The following is a 16,652-nucleotide window of genomic DNA, read 5'->3' on the forward strand; positions in this document are numbered from 1 at the left end:
AACTCCACTATCCTACCTACAAGTGACTAATTCCTGAGTGGAACTTAAACCAACATGGGATAATGAAGTTTCTTTCTGGTGGGAATTTAGAATTGGGGAATCACAAATAGCCAGTTTAGTTTTTATATAAGTGGAAATGCAACATGCAAATTGTGGTAGTCACGTGCTTTCATTCAGACAGAGGAGCAGAGAAACTACTCAGTCTTCAGAGAAATAAATGAAGAAAATCTACAAAGCTGGAGAAACTAGGGAAATAAGGAGAATACATTCTCCTGACAGTCTCCCTGTCCCTAATATCCTCCAGGTATATCTTCCTGTGCCTTGATTTTTAAGATTCCCTTTTGTTTACTTAAACTAGCTTGGATTATTTTATTTACATCCAAAGGGCATTAACTAATAAAGGATAATATGGATGTAAAAGGATACAAAGTAATCTTATAGAAGAGAGAGAAAAAAGAAGAATATATAGAACATTTACCAAAAACAAACAAAAAACCCCAAATTACTTTTCAACCACACTGTAAAACTATAGTAAAAATCCCTTCAGTTTTGTGTTCTCTTCTTAAAGAGGATATGGGATAAACACAAAGAAACTTGACCTTTGTTTCCTCTGTCCTCACTGCATCCAGCAGATAATGAAGAAGCTCCTGACTGTCCTGTTGTTGGAAACCTTTAAATCGAGGTGCTCTATGTTTTAAAGACAAAACAAGAAAAAATGATCATTTCATGGCTCATAAACAATGTTAGTTTTATTTAAAAATCACTAAAATAACAGTCAAAGATTTAATTTACTACTATTTCAACTACGTTGAAAAACAAAATGTGATTACTGTTCCAATTAGGATGAAATCTTCAATCTACACTGAGAACAGAATGGCTATCATTTACTAAACAACTACTATATGCAAGCACAGTACTAGCAGCTTTACAGATGTTAAGTCACATAATCCTCAGACAACCTTGTTGGGAAGTATGACTTTCTCCAGCTTACACATTAGGGCTCAGAGGGATTTATTTAAATAATTTGCAAGGTCATACAGCTAGCAAAAACACAGTATTCAAACCCAAGCCACTGTGATTTATCTTCCTACCTTAAATAACCAAAAGAAAAGGAAGAGAGTGTTTATATTAACACAGGACTATAAATTGATATTTCTGTGAATATATTTCTTTTAAGGATATGACGATTACATTTCCTGTGTATTAATTAAGAAAGTCAGGTGCTAGTCATGGAGATACCAACACAGCAAATATTTAGTTGATGTCAGTAACTTTAAAAAGTAATCTGCAACAAACTCCAATGGAGGAAATTTTTGTCTTAAATGAAAGCTAGTAATAAGCCTAGAAAGTGTTCTAACCTAAGATGGAGAAAGAATTCTGCCAAAACAATAAGAATGTCTTGTGGTAGTATAAGACAAATTTACAATAATTTCATTATGTTATTTACAATATATCTCATTTGATATACATAATAGCACTTAAGTAATCAATAATTAAAATGCATTCCATGTAATACTTGAGAAAACTGAAGAACAAGCTCAGTGCCACTGACATAAAACAAGGCCTTTTGAGTCCAGTATTTTAAGCATTATCCCTTATTATCTCATGATAAACATTCACCCTAATACACTAATGTCGATCCCTCACTGCTAAAAAGCTAACTGAACTGGTAGCAAATCTAGCCTGTAAGAGGAAACACCATTTCAGTTACTCTTTTATTTGTAGCAGCAAATAACACGTTGAAAATACTTTCACTTACTAACACGGTGGGCATCCCTTTCTGCATGTAGCAGACAGCACCCACTTCCTACATCAGAGACAAGGACAGAAACCAAAATGGACACAAATCCCAACTCTATTTGAGCCTCCATAGCTGGCAACACACATGGCACTACACTTACCCTGCAGATATCAAAGAAGGTCTCAGTGAGGTGGAAGAAGATATGGAAAGAAAACAAAGATCAGAGATCTTCTCTAGCCAGGTGGCAAGTAAAGAAGAGGGCAGTTTATGGCTTTCAGAGCAGACACACAGAGAAAATTGTTCCTGAAAAAAAGAGAAACTGCCCCCACATCTCTGCCTATAGCTCCATCTCAACTAATGCACAAACTACTTACTGCTTTGTAAACCTCTCAAGAAAATTTAATAAACCTAGATATTCTTTTCTTCTTTTACCAGGACCAGAAAAAAAAAATCATACAATGACTTACAGAATCTCTAATGGGGCCTATCTGACCTACCAATATCAAAAGAGACCTTCAAATTTAAAGGATTAATAAACAAAAAACACCAAACATATGAAAACATTCAGTCTATTCAAAATAAGGGGAACACTAACTATTCACAGGAAATGTACCTTAGTAAAAGTATTACTGTGAGAATCACACCCTTTTCAACCACACTAAGACCCAACTGTGGATGAAAAACTCTGTTTGTAAAAGCCACTCTGTAAAGTCTGGAAGAAGTGATTGCTTCATCAGACACACAGATATAAATGTAGGGACACAAAAAACATGAAAAAGCAAGGAAATATGACACCAAAGGAATACAATGACATGCCAGGGACAGACTCCAAAGAAAAGGAAATTGGCAAACTGCCAGAAAAGAAATTCAAAATAATGGTCTTAAGAAAACTTGATGAGATACAAGAGAAAACAGATAAACAATTCAACAAAATCACAAAAAACAATTCATGATGTGAATGAGAAATTTAACAAAGAGATAGATACCATAAAAAAGAACCAAAGAGGAATCCTATAGCTGAAGAATTCAATGAATGCAGTAAAAAAGTACAATCTAGAGCTTCAATAGCAGACTAGAGCAAGCAGAAGAAAGAATCTCTGAACTTGAAGATGGGTCATTTGAAATTACACAATCACAGGGAAAAAAAGAATTTTAAAAGTGGAGAAAGCCTACAGGAACTATAGGACACCATTAAGTGAACAAATATTTGAATTATGGGCATTCCCAAAGACAAGAAGGAGGCACCAAAAGCTTATTTAATGAAATAATTGCTGACAACATTTTAAGACTTAGGAGAGAGATGGACATAGATCCAGGAAGCTCAAAGGTCCCCAAATAGATTCAATCCCAAAAGGTCCCCTCCAAGGCACATTATAGTCAAAATGTTGAGTCAAAGACAAAGAGAGAATTCTAGAAATAGCAAGAGAAAAGCATCAGGTCACATATAAAGGAATCCCCATTAGACTAACAGCCAATTTCTCAGCAAAAACCTTACAGGCCAGAAGACAATGGTATGATACATACAAGGCGCTAAAAGAAAAATACTGCCAGCCAAAAATACCATATCCAGCAAAGTTATCCTTCAGGAATGAAGGAGAAATAAAGTCCTTTGCAGACAAACAATAATTGAGAGTATTCATCACCACTGGTAAAGCAGGTACACAAATGTGAAAGAAAAAAAAAAATCAATCTTTATCACTACAAAAAACACATCTAATTACAATGATAAACAATAAGTGAGAAAGGAAGGAACAAAAGATATTGAAAACTATCAACCAAATGGCAGGAGTTAAGTCCTCACCTATCAACAATAACCTTGAATTTAAGTAGACTGATTCTCCACTTAAAAGATAAAGACTGGCTGAATAGATTAAAAAAACAAGATCCAACTATATGCTGCCTTCAGGAAACTCATTTCACCTGTAAAGACATACACAGGCTCAAAGTGAAGGGATGGAAAAACATTCCATGCAAACAGAAACCAAAAGCAAGTAGAAGTTATACTTATATTAATATAGAACAGACTTTAAGTCAAAAACTGTAAAAAGAGACAAAGTTATTATATAACATTAAAGGGGTCAATTCAGCAAGAAGATATAACAATTATAAATATATATGCATCCAACATTGTACCACCCAGATATACAAAGCAAACATTAGATTTAGTGGGAGAAATAGACCCCAATACAATAACAGTTGGGAACTTCAACACCCCACTTTCAGCATTAGACAGATCATCTAGACAGAAAATCAGCAAAGAAACATTGGATTTAAACTACACTACAGACTGAATGGGACTTACAGACATCTACAGAACATTTCATCCAGCTACTACAGAATACACATTATTCTCATCAGCACATTGAACATTCTCCAGAATTGACATATGTTAGGGCAAAGAACAATCCCAACAAATTATAAAAAACTGAAATCATATCAAGTATCTTCTCTGATCACAATGGAATAAAACCAGAAATCAACAGCAAGAGAAACCCTCAAAACTGTACAAATACAGGGATTAAACAACATGTTCCAGAATGACCACTGGGTCAAAGAAGAAATTCAGAAGATTAAACACTTCTTGAAACAAATTAAAACAGAAACACAGCATACCGAAACCTATGGGATACAGTCAAAGCAGTGTTATGAGGGAAGTTTATAACAATAAAAACTTACATCAAAAAGTACAAATATTTCAAATAAATAAACTAATAATGCATCTTAAGGAACTAGAAAAGAACAAACCAAACCCAAGACTACAGAAGGTAAGAAATAACAAAGATCACAGCAGAAAACAAAATTGAGACAAAAAAAAGATTGACAAAACATTGGTTTTTTGAAAAGATAGAATTGACAAGCCATTAGCTAACCATGAAAAAAAAAAAAAGACTCCAAATCAGAAGTAAAAAAGGAGACAAAAAATGATACTATAGAAATACAATGGATCATTCAAGATTATTATAAACAACTATATGTCAACAAAGTGGAAAACCTAGAAGAAACAGATTCCTGGACACATACTGTCTATCAAGACTAAACTAAGAAGAAATAGAAAACCTGAATAGACCAATTATAAGTGACAAAACTGAATCAGTAATAAAAAGTCTTCCAACAAAAACAACCCCACTACCAGGTGGCTTCATGACTGCCATATATATCCTACCAAACATATTAAAAAGAATGCCAATTATTCTCAAACTCTTCGAAAAAAATTGAAGAGGAGGGAACTCTTCCAAATTCATTCTATAAGGCTGGCATTACCCTGATACCAAAACTGGTCAAGGACATAACAAAGAAAATTATAGGCCAATATCCCTGATAAACCTTAAAGCAAAAATTCTCAGCAAAACACTAGCAAACCAAATCCAGCATCATATTAAAAAGATCATTCACTATGATCAAGAGGGCTTTATCCCAGGGATGCAGGATTGATTAAACATGCAAATCAATAAATGTGATACATCACATCAACAGAATGAAGGACAAAAACCATGTGATCATCTCAATTGACACAGAAAAAGCATATGATAATATTCAACATAACTTCATGACAAATTAGGCATAGAAGAAATGTACCTCAACATAATAAAAGCCACATATGACAAACCAACAGCAAATATAACGAATGGGGAAAAACTGAAAGCTCTTCCTGTTAAGAACCGGAACAAGACAAGGGGTCCCACTCTCTCCATTCTTATTCAACATAGTACTGTAAGTCCTAGCCAGAACAATTAGGCAAGATAATGAAATAAAGGGCATCCAAATTGGAAATGAGGAAGTCAAAATGTCCCTGTGTGCAGATGACATAGTCTTATATACAGAAAAACCTAAAAGCGCCACCAAAAAACTCTTAGAACTGATAAACAAATTCAGTAAAGTTGTAGGTTACAGAATCAACATGCAAAAATCAGTAGCATATTTACACACCAATGATGAGCAAGATGAAAAAGAAATCAAGAAAGCAACCCTATTTACAATACCTACCAAAAAATAAAATACCGAGGAATACAAAGGAGGTAAAAGATCCCTACGATCAAAACCATAAAACACTGATGAAAGAAACTGAAGAGGATATGAAGACATTTCGTGTTTGTGAGCTGGAAGAATTAATATTGTGAAAATGACCATAATACCAAAAGCAACCTACAGATTCAATCCAATCCCAATCAAAATACCAATGACTTTACTCACAGAAATAAAAAAAAACCCCTAAAATTCATATGGAACCACAAAAGACCCCAAATAGTCAAAGCAGTACTGAGCAAAAAGGACAAAGCTGGAGGCATCACACTACTTGATTTCAAAATATACTACAAAGCTATAGTAACCAAAACAGCATGATACTGGCATAAAAACAAACACACAGACCAATGGAACAGAACAGAGAACCCAGAAATAAAGCCATGATGTGTTTACAGCCAACTGATTTTTGATAAATGCACCAAGAGTACTCAATGGGAAAAGAACAGTCTCCTCAACAAATGGTGCTTGGGAAACTGGATATCCACATGCAAAAGATTGAAACTAGACCCCTATCTCTCACCACACACAAAAATCAACTCAAAATGTATTAAAGACCTAAATTCAAGACCCAAAACTATGAAACCACTAGGAGAAAACACACAGAAAAAGCTACACAAAATGACAGTGGGAAGTGCTTTTTTGAATAAGACTACAAAGGCACAAGCAACTAAGGCAAAAATAGATAAATGGGACTATATCAAACTAAAAGATTCTGCATAGAAAATGACACAATCAAGAAAGTGAAGAAAGGGCCGAGCCCGTGGCGCACTCGGGAGAGTGCGGTGCTGGGAGCACAGCAGCGCTCCCGCCGCGGGTTTGGATCCTATATAGGGATGACCGGTGCGCTCACAGCACTCACTGGCTGAGCGTGGTGCGGCCGTCTCAAAAAGGACAAAAATATATATATAAACTTTAAAAAAAATTAGCCATTCTAATGGGCATGTATGGTTGTATGTTATGGTGATTTAAATTTGCATTTCTCTAATGATTAATGATGTTGAGCACCAAAAAAAAAAAAAAAAAAAAAAGAAAGTGAAGAGATAACCTACAGAATGGGAGAAAGTGTTTGCAAATCACACATCAGACAAAGGGGCTAATTTCAAGAATATTTAAAGAAATCAAACAACTCAACAGCAAAAAAACAACCCCGTTAAAAAATGGGCAAAGGATGGGCCAGCCCCATGGCTCACTTGGGAGAGTGTGGTGCTGGCAGCGCTGAGGCCATGGGTTTGGATCCTATATAGGGATGGCTGGTGCGCTTACTGGCTGAGCATGGTGCTGACCACACTGTGCCGAGGGTTGCAATCCCCTTACTGGTCTTAAAAAAAAAAAAAAATTGGCAAAGGACTTAAACAGACATTTCTCAAAAGAAGACATACAAATGGCCAACAGCTAAATGAAAAATTGCTCAAAATCACTCAGCATCGGGGAAATACTTATTAAAACCACAATGAGATATTACCTTACTCCAGTTCGAATGGCTATTATCAAAAAGACAAAATAACAAATGCAGGTGAGAATGTAGAGAAAAGGGAACTCTCCGAAATTGTTGGTGGAAATGTAAATGGGTACAACCATTGTGGAAAACAGTATGGAGATTGCTCAGAGAACTAAATATTGAACTACTCTATGACCCAGCAATCTTCCTACTGGGTATATACCCAAAGGAAATGAAATCAATATATCAAAGAGACACCTGTACTTCCACATTTGTTGCAACACAATTTACAACAGTCAAGAGATGGAGTTAACCTAAATGCCCATGGATGGATGAATAGATTTAAAAAACTATGGTATATATGCACAATGGAATACTATTCAACTACAGAACAAAAATGAAATACTGTCATTTGCAACAGCATAGACGGAATTAGAGATCATCATGTTAAGTGAAATAAGTCAGGCAAAGAAAGATAAATACCACATGATCTCACTGATATGTGGAAGCTTAAAAAAAGAAATGGTTCTAGGCCGGCCCGTGGCTCACTCGGGAGAGTGCGGTGCTGATAACACCAAGGCCACGGGTTCTGATCCTATATAGGGATGGCCAGTTGGCTCACTAGCTGAGCGTGGTGTTGACAACACCAAGCCAAGGGTTGAGATCCCCTTACCAGTCATCTTTAAAAAAAGAAAAAAGAAAGAAATGGTTCTCACAGAAGTAGAGTAGAATCAGTGTTCTGAGAGTCCAGGAGAGGGCCCAACGGGGAAGGGTAAGTGGTGGATTAATGGGTACGAAGCTATGCTATCTATCCTAAGTGAATCAATGTATAGTATATGCATGTATTGAAAGAACACTGTACCCCACAAATATGTACAAATAAATGTTAAAAGAAAAAAAGTGTTAATGAGAAAGAGGAGAGGACTTTTAAAAACATCAAGGTATAAGAGGAAGTTGTATGCAGAAGCATTAAACAGGAGACCATCAAAAAAAAAAAAATTAAAACAAAAGAACTTGTGGAGATGTCTTCTGGGTAATGGTAAATGAGTCATTTCATCATCCAAAAATTCCCAATTCCAAATATATTGACAAAATGTAAAAAAGGAAAACAAAAAGAATCATAAGTGGGATTCAATATAAAATAAATCACACAGGGCAAAAATGAAATGCAAACACAAAATAGGCAGAGAAAAAAAAACACTTATCGAGCATGAAAGAGCTTATCTCTGAGGACCAGAGAGCCAGGTATCATTGTTTAAGGATGATTAACCTTATCTGAGCTTTACCCTATAAGAGAACACAGATACAGCCTAGGAACATGAAGCTGAGACAAGCCTTCCACAAACTATGTTATATCACATCCCCCAAACCATAGCAGCACAATAACTGTGAACCATCAAGAGATGTGGATCTCCACGGCCAGCCTGAAAGGCTAGGGTGAGGCTACCTTAAACGCAAAATTATTAGGCAGCTAGAGAAGGGGGTATGTGGAAAAAAGGCATGGGAAAAAGGGGAGGTGATGGGAGTAGAAGAGGTAGCAAGGAGGGATGGAAGAAATGAGGGAAAGCAGAGAGGGTAAAAATGAGAGGGTAAAAAAGCAGAGAGAGGATGAACAAACAAAAATCTACTCCAAATGAGCATATAAACCAATATAATAAAACACATAAAGAAATCTAATGTTAAAAAAATCCATTAGAATGTTTTTTATTTCACTCCAAATAAATTTTATAGAACTCCAAAAGATGTTAGAATAAATATATCAAAAATATCCAAAGACATAAAATAAAGGCATAACTGCCAAAAACAACCTAGATATTAAGAAAAGTAGGAAAAAGTTGAAAAAGTTAAATAAGAACATGTGGATATTGATAAGATAGCCAATTAAAAATACTAGAAACAAGGGTTGGACAGTTAGCTCAGTTGGTTAGACCACAGTATGGAGGTTTCTCAAACTACAGATACAACTACCAAAGGATTCATTAATCCTACTACTGAGTATATACCCAAAGGAATGCAAAGCATCATATTGAAGGGATATCTGAACTCCCATGTTTATCACAGCTCTATTTACAAGAACCAAGATATGGAACCAACCTAAATGTCCATCAATGGATGACTGGATAAGGAAAATGTGGTATGCATACACAATGAAATACTACTCAGCCATAAAAAAGAGTGAAATTCTGCCATTAGTAGCAGCATGGATGAACTTGGAGAAAATTACTTTAAGTGAAATAAGCCAGGCATAAAAAGAGAAATACCACATGTCCTCACTCATAAGTGGGAGCTAAAAAATAAATAAGAAAGAAACGACAATCACAATAATACATTGAACTTTCAAAATGAGAGAACAGAACTGTGGTTATTAAGAATGGGGGGTGGTTAGAGAGAAATTGGTTAAGAGTCACAAAGAATGATTAAGTTTTGTAAAGAGGAGAATGCTATTATCCTCATTTGATCATCACATATTGTACACAGGTACTATTTATTCAACTCTGCATCCCACAAATATGTATAACCAGTTATGTTTCAATAAAAAAAGAAAAAGCCAGATTTTAAAAAATATTGTATGATTCCATTTATATAGAATTTTAAAATATGCTAATTCATCTATAGTAAAAAAAAAACAGGTAAGTGGTAGCCCAGAGATGGAGTTTAGAGGATAGGGTCCAGAGAAAAGGATTACAGAGGGGCTCAAGGAAACTTTTGTAGGTGATGGATACATTCATTACATTGTGGCAATGTGTACACATGTCACAAGTATATAGGTGCCAAACTTATCCAACAGTATACTTTAAATATGTGCACTTCATTGTATGTCAAATATATCTCAGTAAAGCTATTCAGAACATCCATCAATACAACTCACTATTCTAACAAACAAAAAAGCCAATGATTTCAATAGATGCAGAAAAAGTATTTGAAAAATTTTATTACCCATTCTTGATAAGAACTGTCAGAAAAGTTAGCAATAAATGGGAATTTCTTCAGCCCCATAAAAGGCACCTACAAAAAATAGGCAGTTACTATCATACTTATGTGCAAAAGACTAAATGCTCTCCCCCTAATATCAGGAATAAGGCAAGGATGCCCACTTTGCCACTCTAACATTATTCTGGAGGTCCTTGTGAGTGACATAAGGTAAGAAAAAGGTATAAAAGGATACAGATTGTAAAGGAATAAACAATCTTTATTTGTCAATGACATTACTGTCTACATAGGAAATCCCAAAGAATCTACATAAAGTAACTAGAACTAGTGAATTGGGCAAGGTAGTAAGAGACAAGGTCAATTTACAAAATTCAATTGTACATATTTCTATATACTAACAAAGAACAAATGGAAACAAATTTTTATAAAAGCAACATTTACAATAAATAGCATAAAAACATGAAATTCTTTACAGTCTAACAAAATATGTGCAGGATTTGTATGCTGAAAACTACAAAACCTTGAGAAAAATCAAAGACCTATATAACTGAAAAGAATCATCATGTGTTGGAAGATTCAATATTGTTAAGATGTCAATTCTCTCCAAATTGATGTACACATTCAGTACAACCCCAACTGACAACCTGATTCTAAATCTCATATAAAAAAGCAAAGGACATAAAATAGTTTGAGAAAAGAAAACCAAAGTTTGAGGACTCACATTATCCAAATGCAGAACTTGCTATGAAGCTATAGTAATCAAGACAGTACAGTATTTGGGGTAAAGATAGACATGTAGATCAGGGGAACAAAATAGAGCTCAGAAATAAATCTAAACATATATAACTTAAATCTTTGGCTGAATTTTTAAAAAAATTACTTTTCTTAATCTATATCTCTTTTAAAAGTAAATACAATAAAGCAAAATAAAATGCAATTTTAAAAGTTTTCAAAAATCACATTTAATCCCATTATTCTACTTATAAGAACTTATCCTACAGATGTAATTCCACAAGTGTAATACACACACACACACACACAACCAAGTAAGTTATATACACATGTACTAATATGAAAAGTTGTACAAAATGAATATGCAAACAACTTGCATATACAGTCATCCTTCAATATCCATAGGGGACTGGTATCCCCCTACAGATACCAAAATCCGTGGAGACTCAAGTCCCTGATATAAAATGGCATAGTATTTGCATATAAACTATGCACATCCTCCAGTATACTTCAAGTCATCTCTAGATTACTTGTAATATCGAATATAATGTAATTACTATGTAAATAGTTGTTACACTGTATTGCCTAGGGAATGATAACAAGAAAAATGTCTGTGAATATCTAGTACAGACACAACCATCCATTTTTTTCCTGAATATTTTCTATTTGCAGTTTGTTGAATTCTCGGATGAAGAACCCACTGATATGAAGGGACAACTGTATATGTCTGTGTATACATAATCATTTTCGAAAGGAATAAATAAGAAACAGATAATAGTAGTTACTCCTGAGGAGTGAGGATAGAGAGGAGTTTGAATTTTTATCTATGAGTGCCTATTATCCTAATCTTCAATTTTTATAAATCTTTACAAAACCATGATGAAAATAATATGAAACAAAGTTATTTATAGAGTCAGAAACAAATTTCTAAAGCATACAATGCCCCAAAACTTAACTCTATGAAGCACTCATGTCTCTGAGACCGTTACAGGTATTTTTGGTCTTCAGGCTTTGAAGAAAAAGCATTTGCCAACTAAATGAAATATATACTAAACCCGCTATATTTTGGAATACACTTAAAATAGCATGGCACAGATAACAAGTTTAAATTAAAGTGAGGTTTTTAAGTCTGTAGATATACAAAAATGCAAGTTCATGTTTAAAGAATTTCCTTTCTACATGTTTTAGTAATTGTGGACTGGACTAGCTTCTGAGCTCCATGAGGACAGGGACTGTTTTTAATATATTATACATTGTGTACTTCTGAATTCTAGCAAGTAACTGACACAAAGTAAGCTCTCAATATTTTAGTTAAAAAATAAATGAATGCATTAAAGTTAAATCAGGTCCTTCATGGTACATAAGGATTTTGCTTTCAAATGTACTATAATACCTTGAGAAATTCACTTAAACTCTATTTGCCTCAAAGCTCATCCTTAAGAATAAGAAAGCTAGATTAGATTATCTCTTATTGTACTTTCTACATTTTACAATTTTATGATTTTCTTACTTTATGGTATTACATCATGGGCTTCTAAGTGAGGACAGATCTCTACTTGACTCCCAGCTTTGTCACTCTGAGACTAGGTGAGCTACTTAATTTCTGTGAGTCTCCATTTCTTTATATATAAAATGGGGATAAATGATCACTCCTTCAGAGGATTATGAGATATAATTTACATAAAGCACAGAACTGCAATTAAACAAATATTAGTTCTTTTGGTTGATAGTCTGGGCAATAACACCAATATCACAGTAAGAGTGAAACTACTCATGTTAAGTGATGGATACACTACTATTTTGTAACTCATGATTACTTATATTAAAAACATAGATGCACCCACTTCTGACAAAGCTGATTAAAAAGAACTTTAGGAGATAGGGGTCCTTTTTCAGTCTCCTCCATGCTGTGAAGAAACAGGAACAAGGCTGAGGTCAGTGGTCCAGGGCTTGAAAGTTCCACCACTAATGGGTCCTTTAAAAACATGATCAATTGTATGTCAAAATGTACAATTTTTAAATAAATTATTAAAAGTCTACAAGTTATACTTTGTTTAATGACAGCAACTAAATCCGCCATGCATGAAATTAATATATAAAAACAGAAAACAGAATTAAATGCCTTGGCTTGAAAAACACAGATCTTTTCATATTCTCTAAACTATAATAAAACTACTAGTTTAAATAAAATCACCAATCTTTAGTTGTTTGCAAGTGTCTGTTAACAAGCTCTCCCACAAGTAAAATTACAAATCTATTTGATTTTTGTACATCTTCACAAATAATCAAATTATATTTACTAGCAAAACTCCACACCTTCATTTTCCAAATATTTTACTAACAAAACAAATGATGAATTATGTAACAAAATGGGTATACCAGCTCCCTCTTTTAAAGCAGAGAGACATAAAGCTTGACAAAAGCAGCTGAAATTGTGTGAAGGATTAACCCACTTAATTCTGGAATTTTTTCCCCTAACAAGTTTTATTTTCTAAAACATGTTATCTCCAGCAATAACACCCCCTCTTAAAAGGACAATGAATAAAAAACATATCCCAAATATAATTCTGGGACATTACAGAATGTTATCTTCTAAGACAACTAAATATGTTGTCTTATTCAGGTATTCATGAAATACTTGTTATATACATACTTCATACCAACTATCCTTAAAAATCCACCATCTGGCTACAACCTCAGAAAGGACAGGCCATAATTTTCCACGGATATTGAATGTCAAAAGTGCTTTCTATTTTGCTGTAAATCTAAAACTGCTCTAAAAAATAAAGTATTTTTTTTTAATGTGCTTTCTGACATGTTAAGTAAATCAAAAGTTATCTCAAGGATCAGAAGAAAACTCTAAGGCAGTTTTAAAGCCCAAGTACCAAGTAGCAGTTCCCTTATTCCCAAATAAAGCATTTTAAGCAAAGTAAAAAGCCTTTAGAATTAAATGAGGAAATAACCTTAGTTTTAAAAAGTACAGAAACTTTGAAAATAGATTTGCTGATGAAAATGCAACATGAATAAATCTCACAAACATAAACATGTTGACAGAAAGAAGCAATGCCAAAGAATACATACTGTATGATTCCATTTATATACGAGGTACTTCAAAAACTTTGTGGATAAACAGAATTAAAAGATAAAGCAAATATTTCCACAAACTTCTTGAAGTACCCTCATATAGCATTAAAACAGGCCAAACTAATCTATCCCGTTAGAAATTAGGTTAATGGCTATCTTTATTGGGTAGGGAGGTAGTGAATGAAGGGCCACTTGTAGGGCCTTTCAGCTACTGGTAATGTTCCATTTCTTAAGCAAGATATTGGTTACACAGGTTTTTTCAGCTTGCAAAAATTCATCAAGCTATACTCTCATGATGAATACTTCTCTGTATGAATATTTTAGTTTAAAGTTTCCTAAAAAACACAGTTGATATGCATATAAATACTAACAAATTGAATCCCTCAACATATAAGAATAATATATGTCATAACTAACTGGGGTTTGTCCCAGGAATACAATATAGGTTTAACATTTGAAAAAAAAAAATCAATGTAATTCACCACATTAACAGAATAAAGAAAAAAACCCATACGATCATCTCAATAGATGCGGGAAAAGCATTGGATAAAATTCAGCACCCATACATGATAAAACTCTCAAAACTAGGCATAGGGAATGTCCTCAACCTTATAAAGAATACCTAAGAAAAATCTATAGTTACCTTCATACTTAATAATAGCGAAAGTTTGAATGTTTTTCCCCATAACTTTGGGATTAAGGCTAGGATGCTTGCTCTCATCATTCAACATGTTACTGGAGGTTCCAGCCAGCACAATAAGGTAAGAAAAAGAAATAAAAGACAAACAAAGGACAACATAAAATTGGTGATTCAAAGGATATTGACCTACCCTTACAGTCCCACGGCTCAAGTCAATTTTATGTCCTAAAAACCTAAGACTGAAGATTGAAAATTCCCCTCTGATCCCTGTACCGGCCTGCTGCAAATGAAGCAAACCTAAAGTGATCAATTATAGTACCTAATTGCCATATTGTAATCTTGAGACACATCTCCACAAATGAAATATTTATGTCAACATCCAATCACATTTAACAGGAAATCTTTTCAATAACTTCTATTTAGTAAAGTAGTCTTAACTATCTCACTACACCTTAGCATAGGGTATTGGAATGTACCATGAAAATTTTAAGGGCTGAACAGGCAGTGTGTCTACAGGCTGCCTTTTCGACAACAACAACAACACAATAACAATTTTGTCTTTCAAAGCTCCTTCTTGGGAAGAACCATCTATGATTACTAGACTACGCTTTTTTTTGGCAGCTGCCCTGTGTTGGAATCCAAATCCATGACCTTGGAGTTATATGGCTGTGCTCTAATCAACTGAACTAATCAGCTGGCCCTAAACTAAGCATTTTTAGAACTCTTCTTTAATTGTTTTCAAAAGCCAGATAATGAGCTACGCACACACCACACACACACACCCCCAATCAATTTCTAACTGAAATCATTATTATTACTGTCAATGCCCTCCAGCAAAAGTTCAGCAGAAACAGACCTATAGTTAAACAAGGTAGGTTCATTACTTGTTGCAGTGATGGAGAACACACACCATGGAGGACAACTGGGTGTCTCAGTAAGAGGAGGATGTTATAAAGAACCTATATAGGATTTAGTCTTTGGTTGGGTAATTTGAGGGAGGGTCTAAAGAACCAAAGCTTTACTCCAAATAGAATGCCATCAGTAAGCAGGGGTAACTCTATGACTGGGTAGCTCAATAAATCTTATCTATGAGGGGTGGGGGGGTACTAGAATGAAGATAAAACTATAAATGGTAGAGAAGGAGCAATCATTCATTTTTCATTTTGGCCAAAAGAAAGGGCTTTTGGAATTTTCTAAATAGCAGAGTGACCTTGTTTTTGTATTCAGACAAAATTACATTGTCTCATTTTATCACAGTCCCAGAGAAACCTAGCCTGAAGTTGGTTTTCTTTGAGATTGCTTGAATAACATGGCCTAACTGTGGGTGCCAGGCCAGCTTCTGAATGTCAGAGGCTGCTCTTTCTCCTCCCCCACTGAAGAGCTTAAAAATCCATCAGACTAAGCTTCAAAAACTCTTTAGATACTCAATGTTAAAACTAAATCTTCCTGGGCTAGCCAGTTAGCTCAGTTAGTTAGAGTGTGTTGTTACAACACCAAGGTTAAGGGTTCAGATCCCTGTACTGGCCAGCAGCAAAAAAAAATAATAATAATAATAAAAAAAATTATATCTGCCTTTAAAAAACAAAAATGCTAAATTTAAACAAATGTCACCATTACAAAACAGGGGTCCTAGACCTTTTTCCCAAAAGTCAAACCCCTTTTGTTTTTTCCAGTATGTTTGTTTAAAAGCTGCCTTGAATAACCAAAACAGCATGGTACTGGCATAAAAACAGACACACTGATCAATGGAATAGAATAGAGAACCCAGAAATCAACACACACACACCTATAGCCATCTGATCTTTGACAAAGGCACCAAGCCTATACACTGGGGAAGAGACTGCCTCTTTAGCAAATGGTGCTGGGAAAACTGGATATCCATATGTAGGAGAATGAAACTAGACCAATACCTCTCACTATATACCAAAATCAACTCAAAATGGATTAAAGAGTTAAATTAAATATACATCCTAAAACAATAAAGCTCCTTAAAGAAAACATAGGGAAACACTCCAGGAAGTAGGATTGGGTACAGACTTCATGAATATGACCCCAAAAGCTCA

General features: G+C 34.5%; 1 protein-coding gene across 1 annotated transcript in view; it reads right to left on the reverse strand.

The window, feature by feature from the left end:
- Window positions 1-599: 599 nt before the first annotated feature.
- The window catches only part of LOC103594920 (ubiquitin carboxyl-terminal hydrolase 45-like), a gene marked incomplete at its 3' end in the record, with an annotated part of 60,840 nt that continues 44,787 nt past the window's right edge, over window positions 600-16,652 (reverse strand). Inside the window, exons 8-9 of the mRNA XM_008578209.1 lie at window positions 12,710-12,840; window positions 600-687 (exon numbers count right to left, since the gene is read on the reverse strand). Of these exons, the coding sequence (XP_008576431.1) occupies window positions 600-687; window positions 12,710-12,840 (219 nt within the window). The remainder of the gene's footprint in view (window positions 688-12,709; window positions 12,841-16,652) is intronic.

This window comes from Galeopterus variegatus, unplaced genomic scaffold (assembly GCF_000696425.1).
Source record: "Galeopterus variegatus unplaced genomic scaffold, G_variegatus-3.0.2 Scaffold1647, whole genome shotgun sequence".
Taxonomy (NCBI): Eukaryota; Metazoa; Chordata; class Mammalia; order Dermoptera; family Cynocephalidae; genus Galeopterus; species Galeopterus variegatus.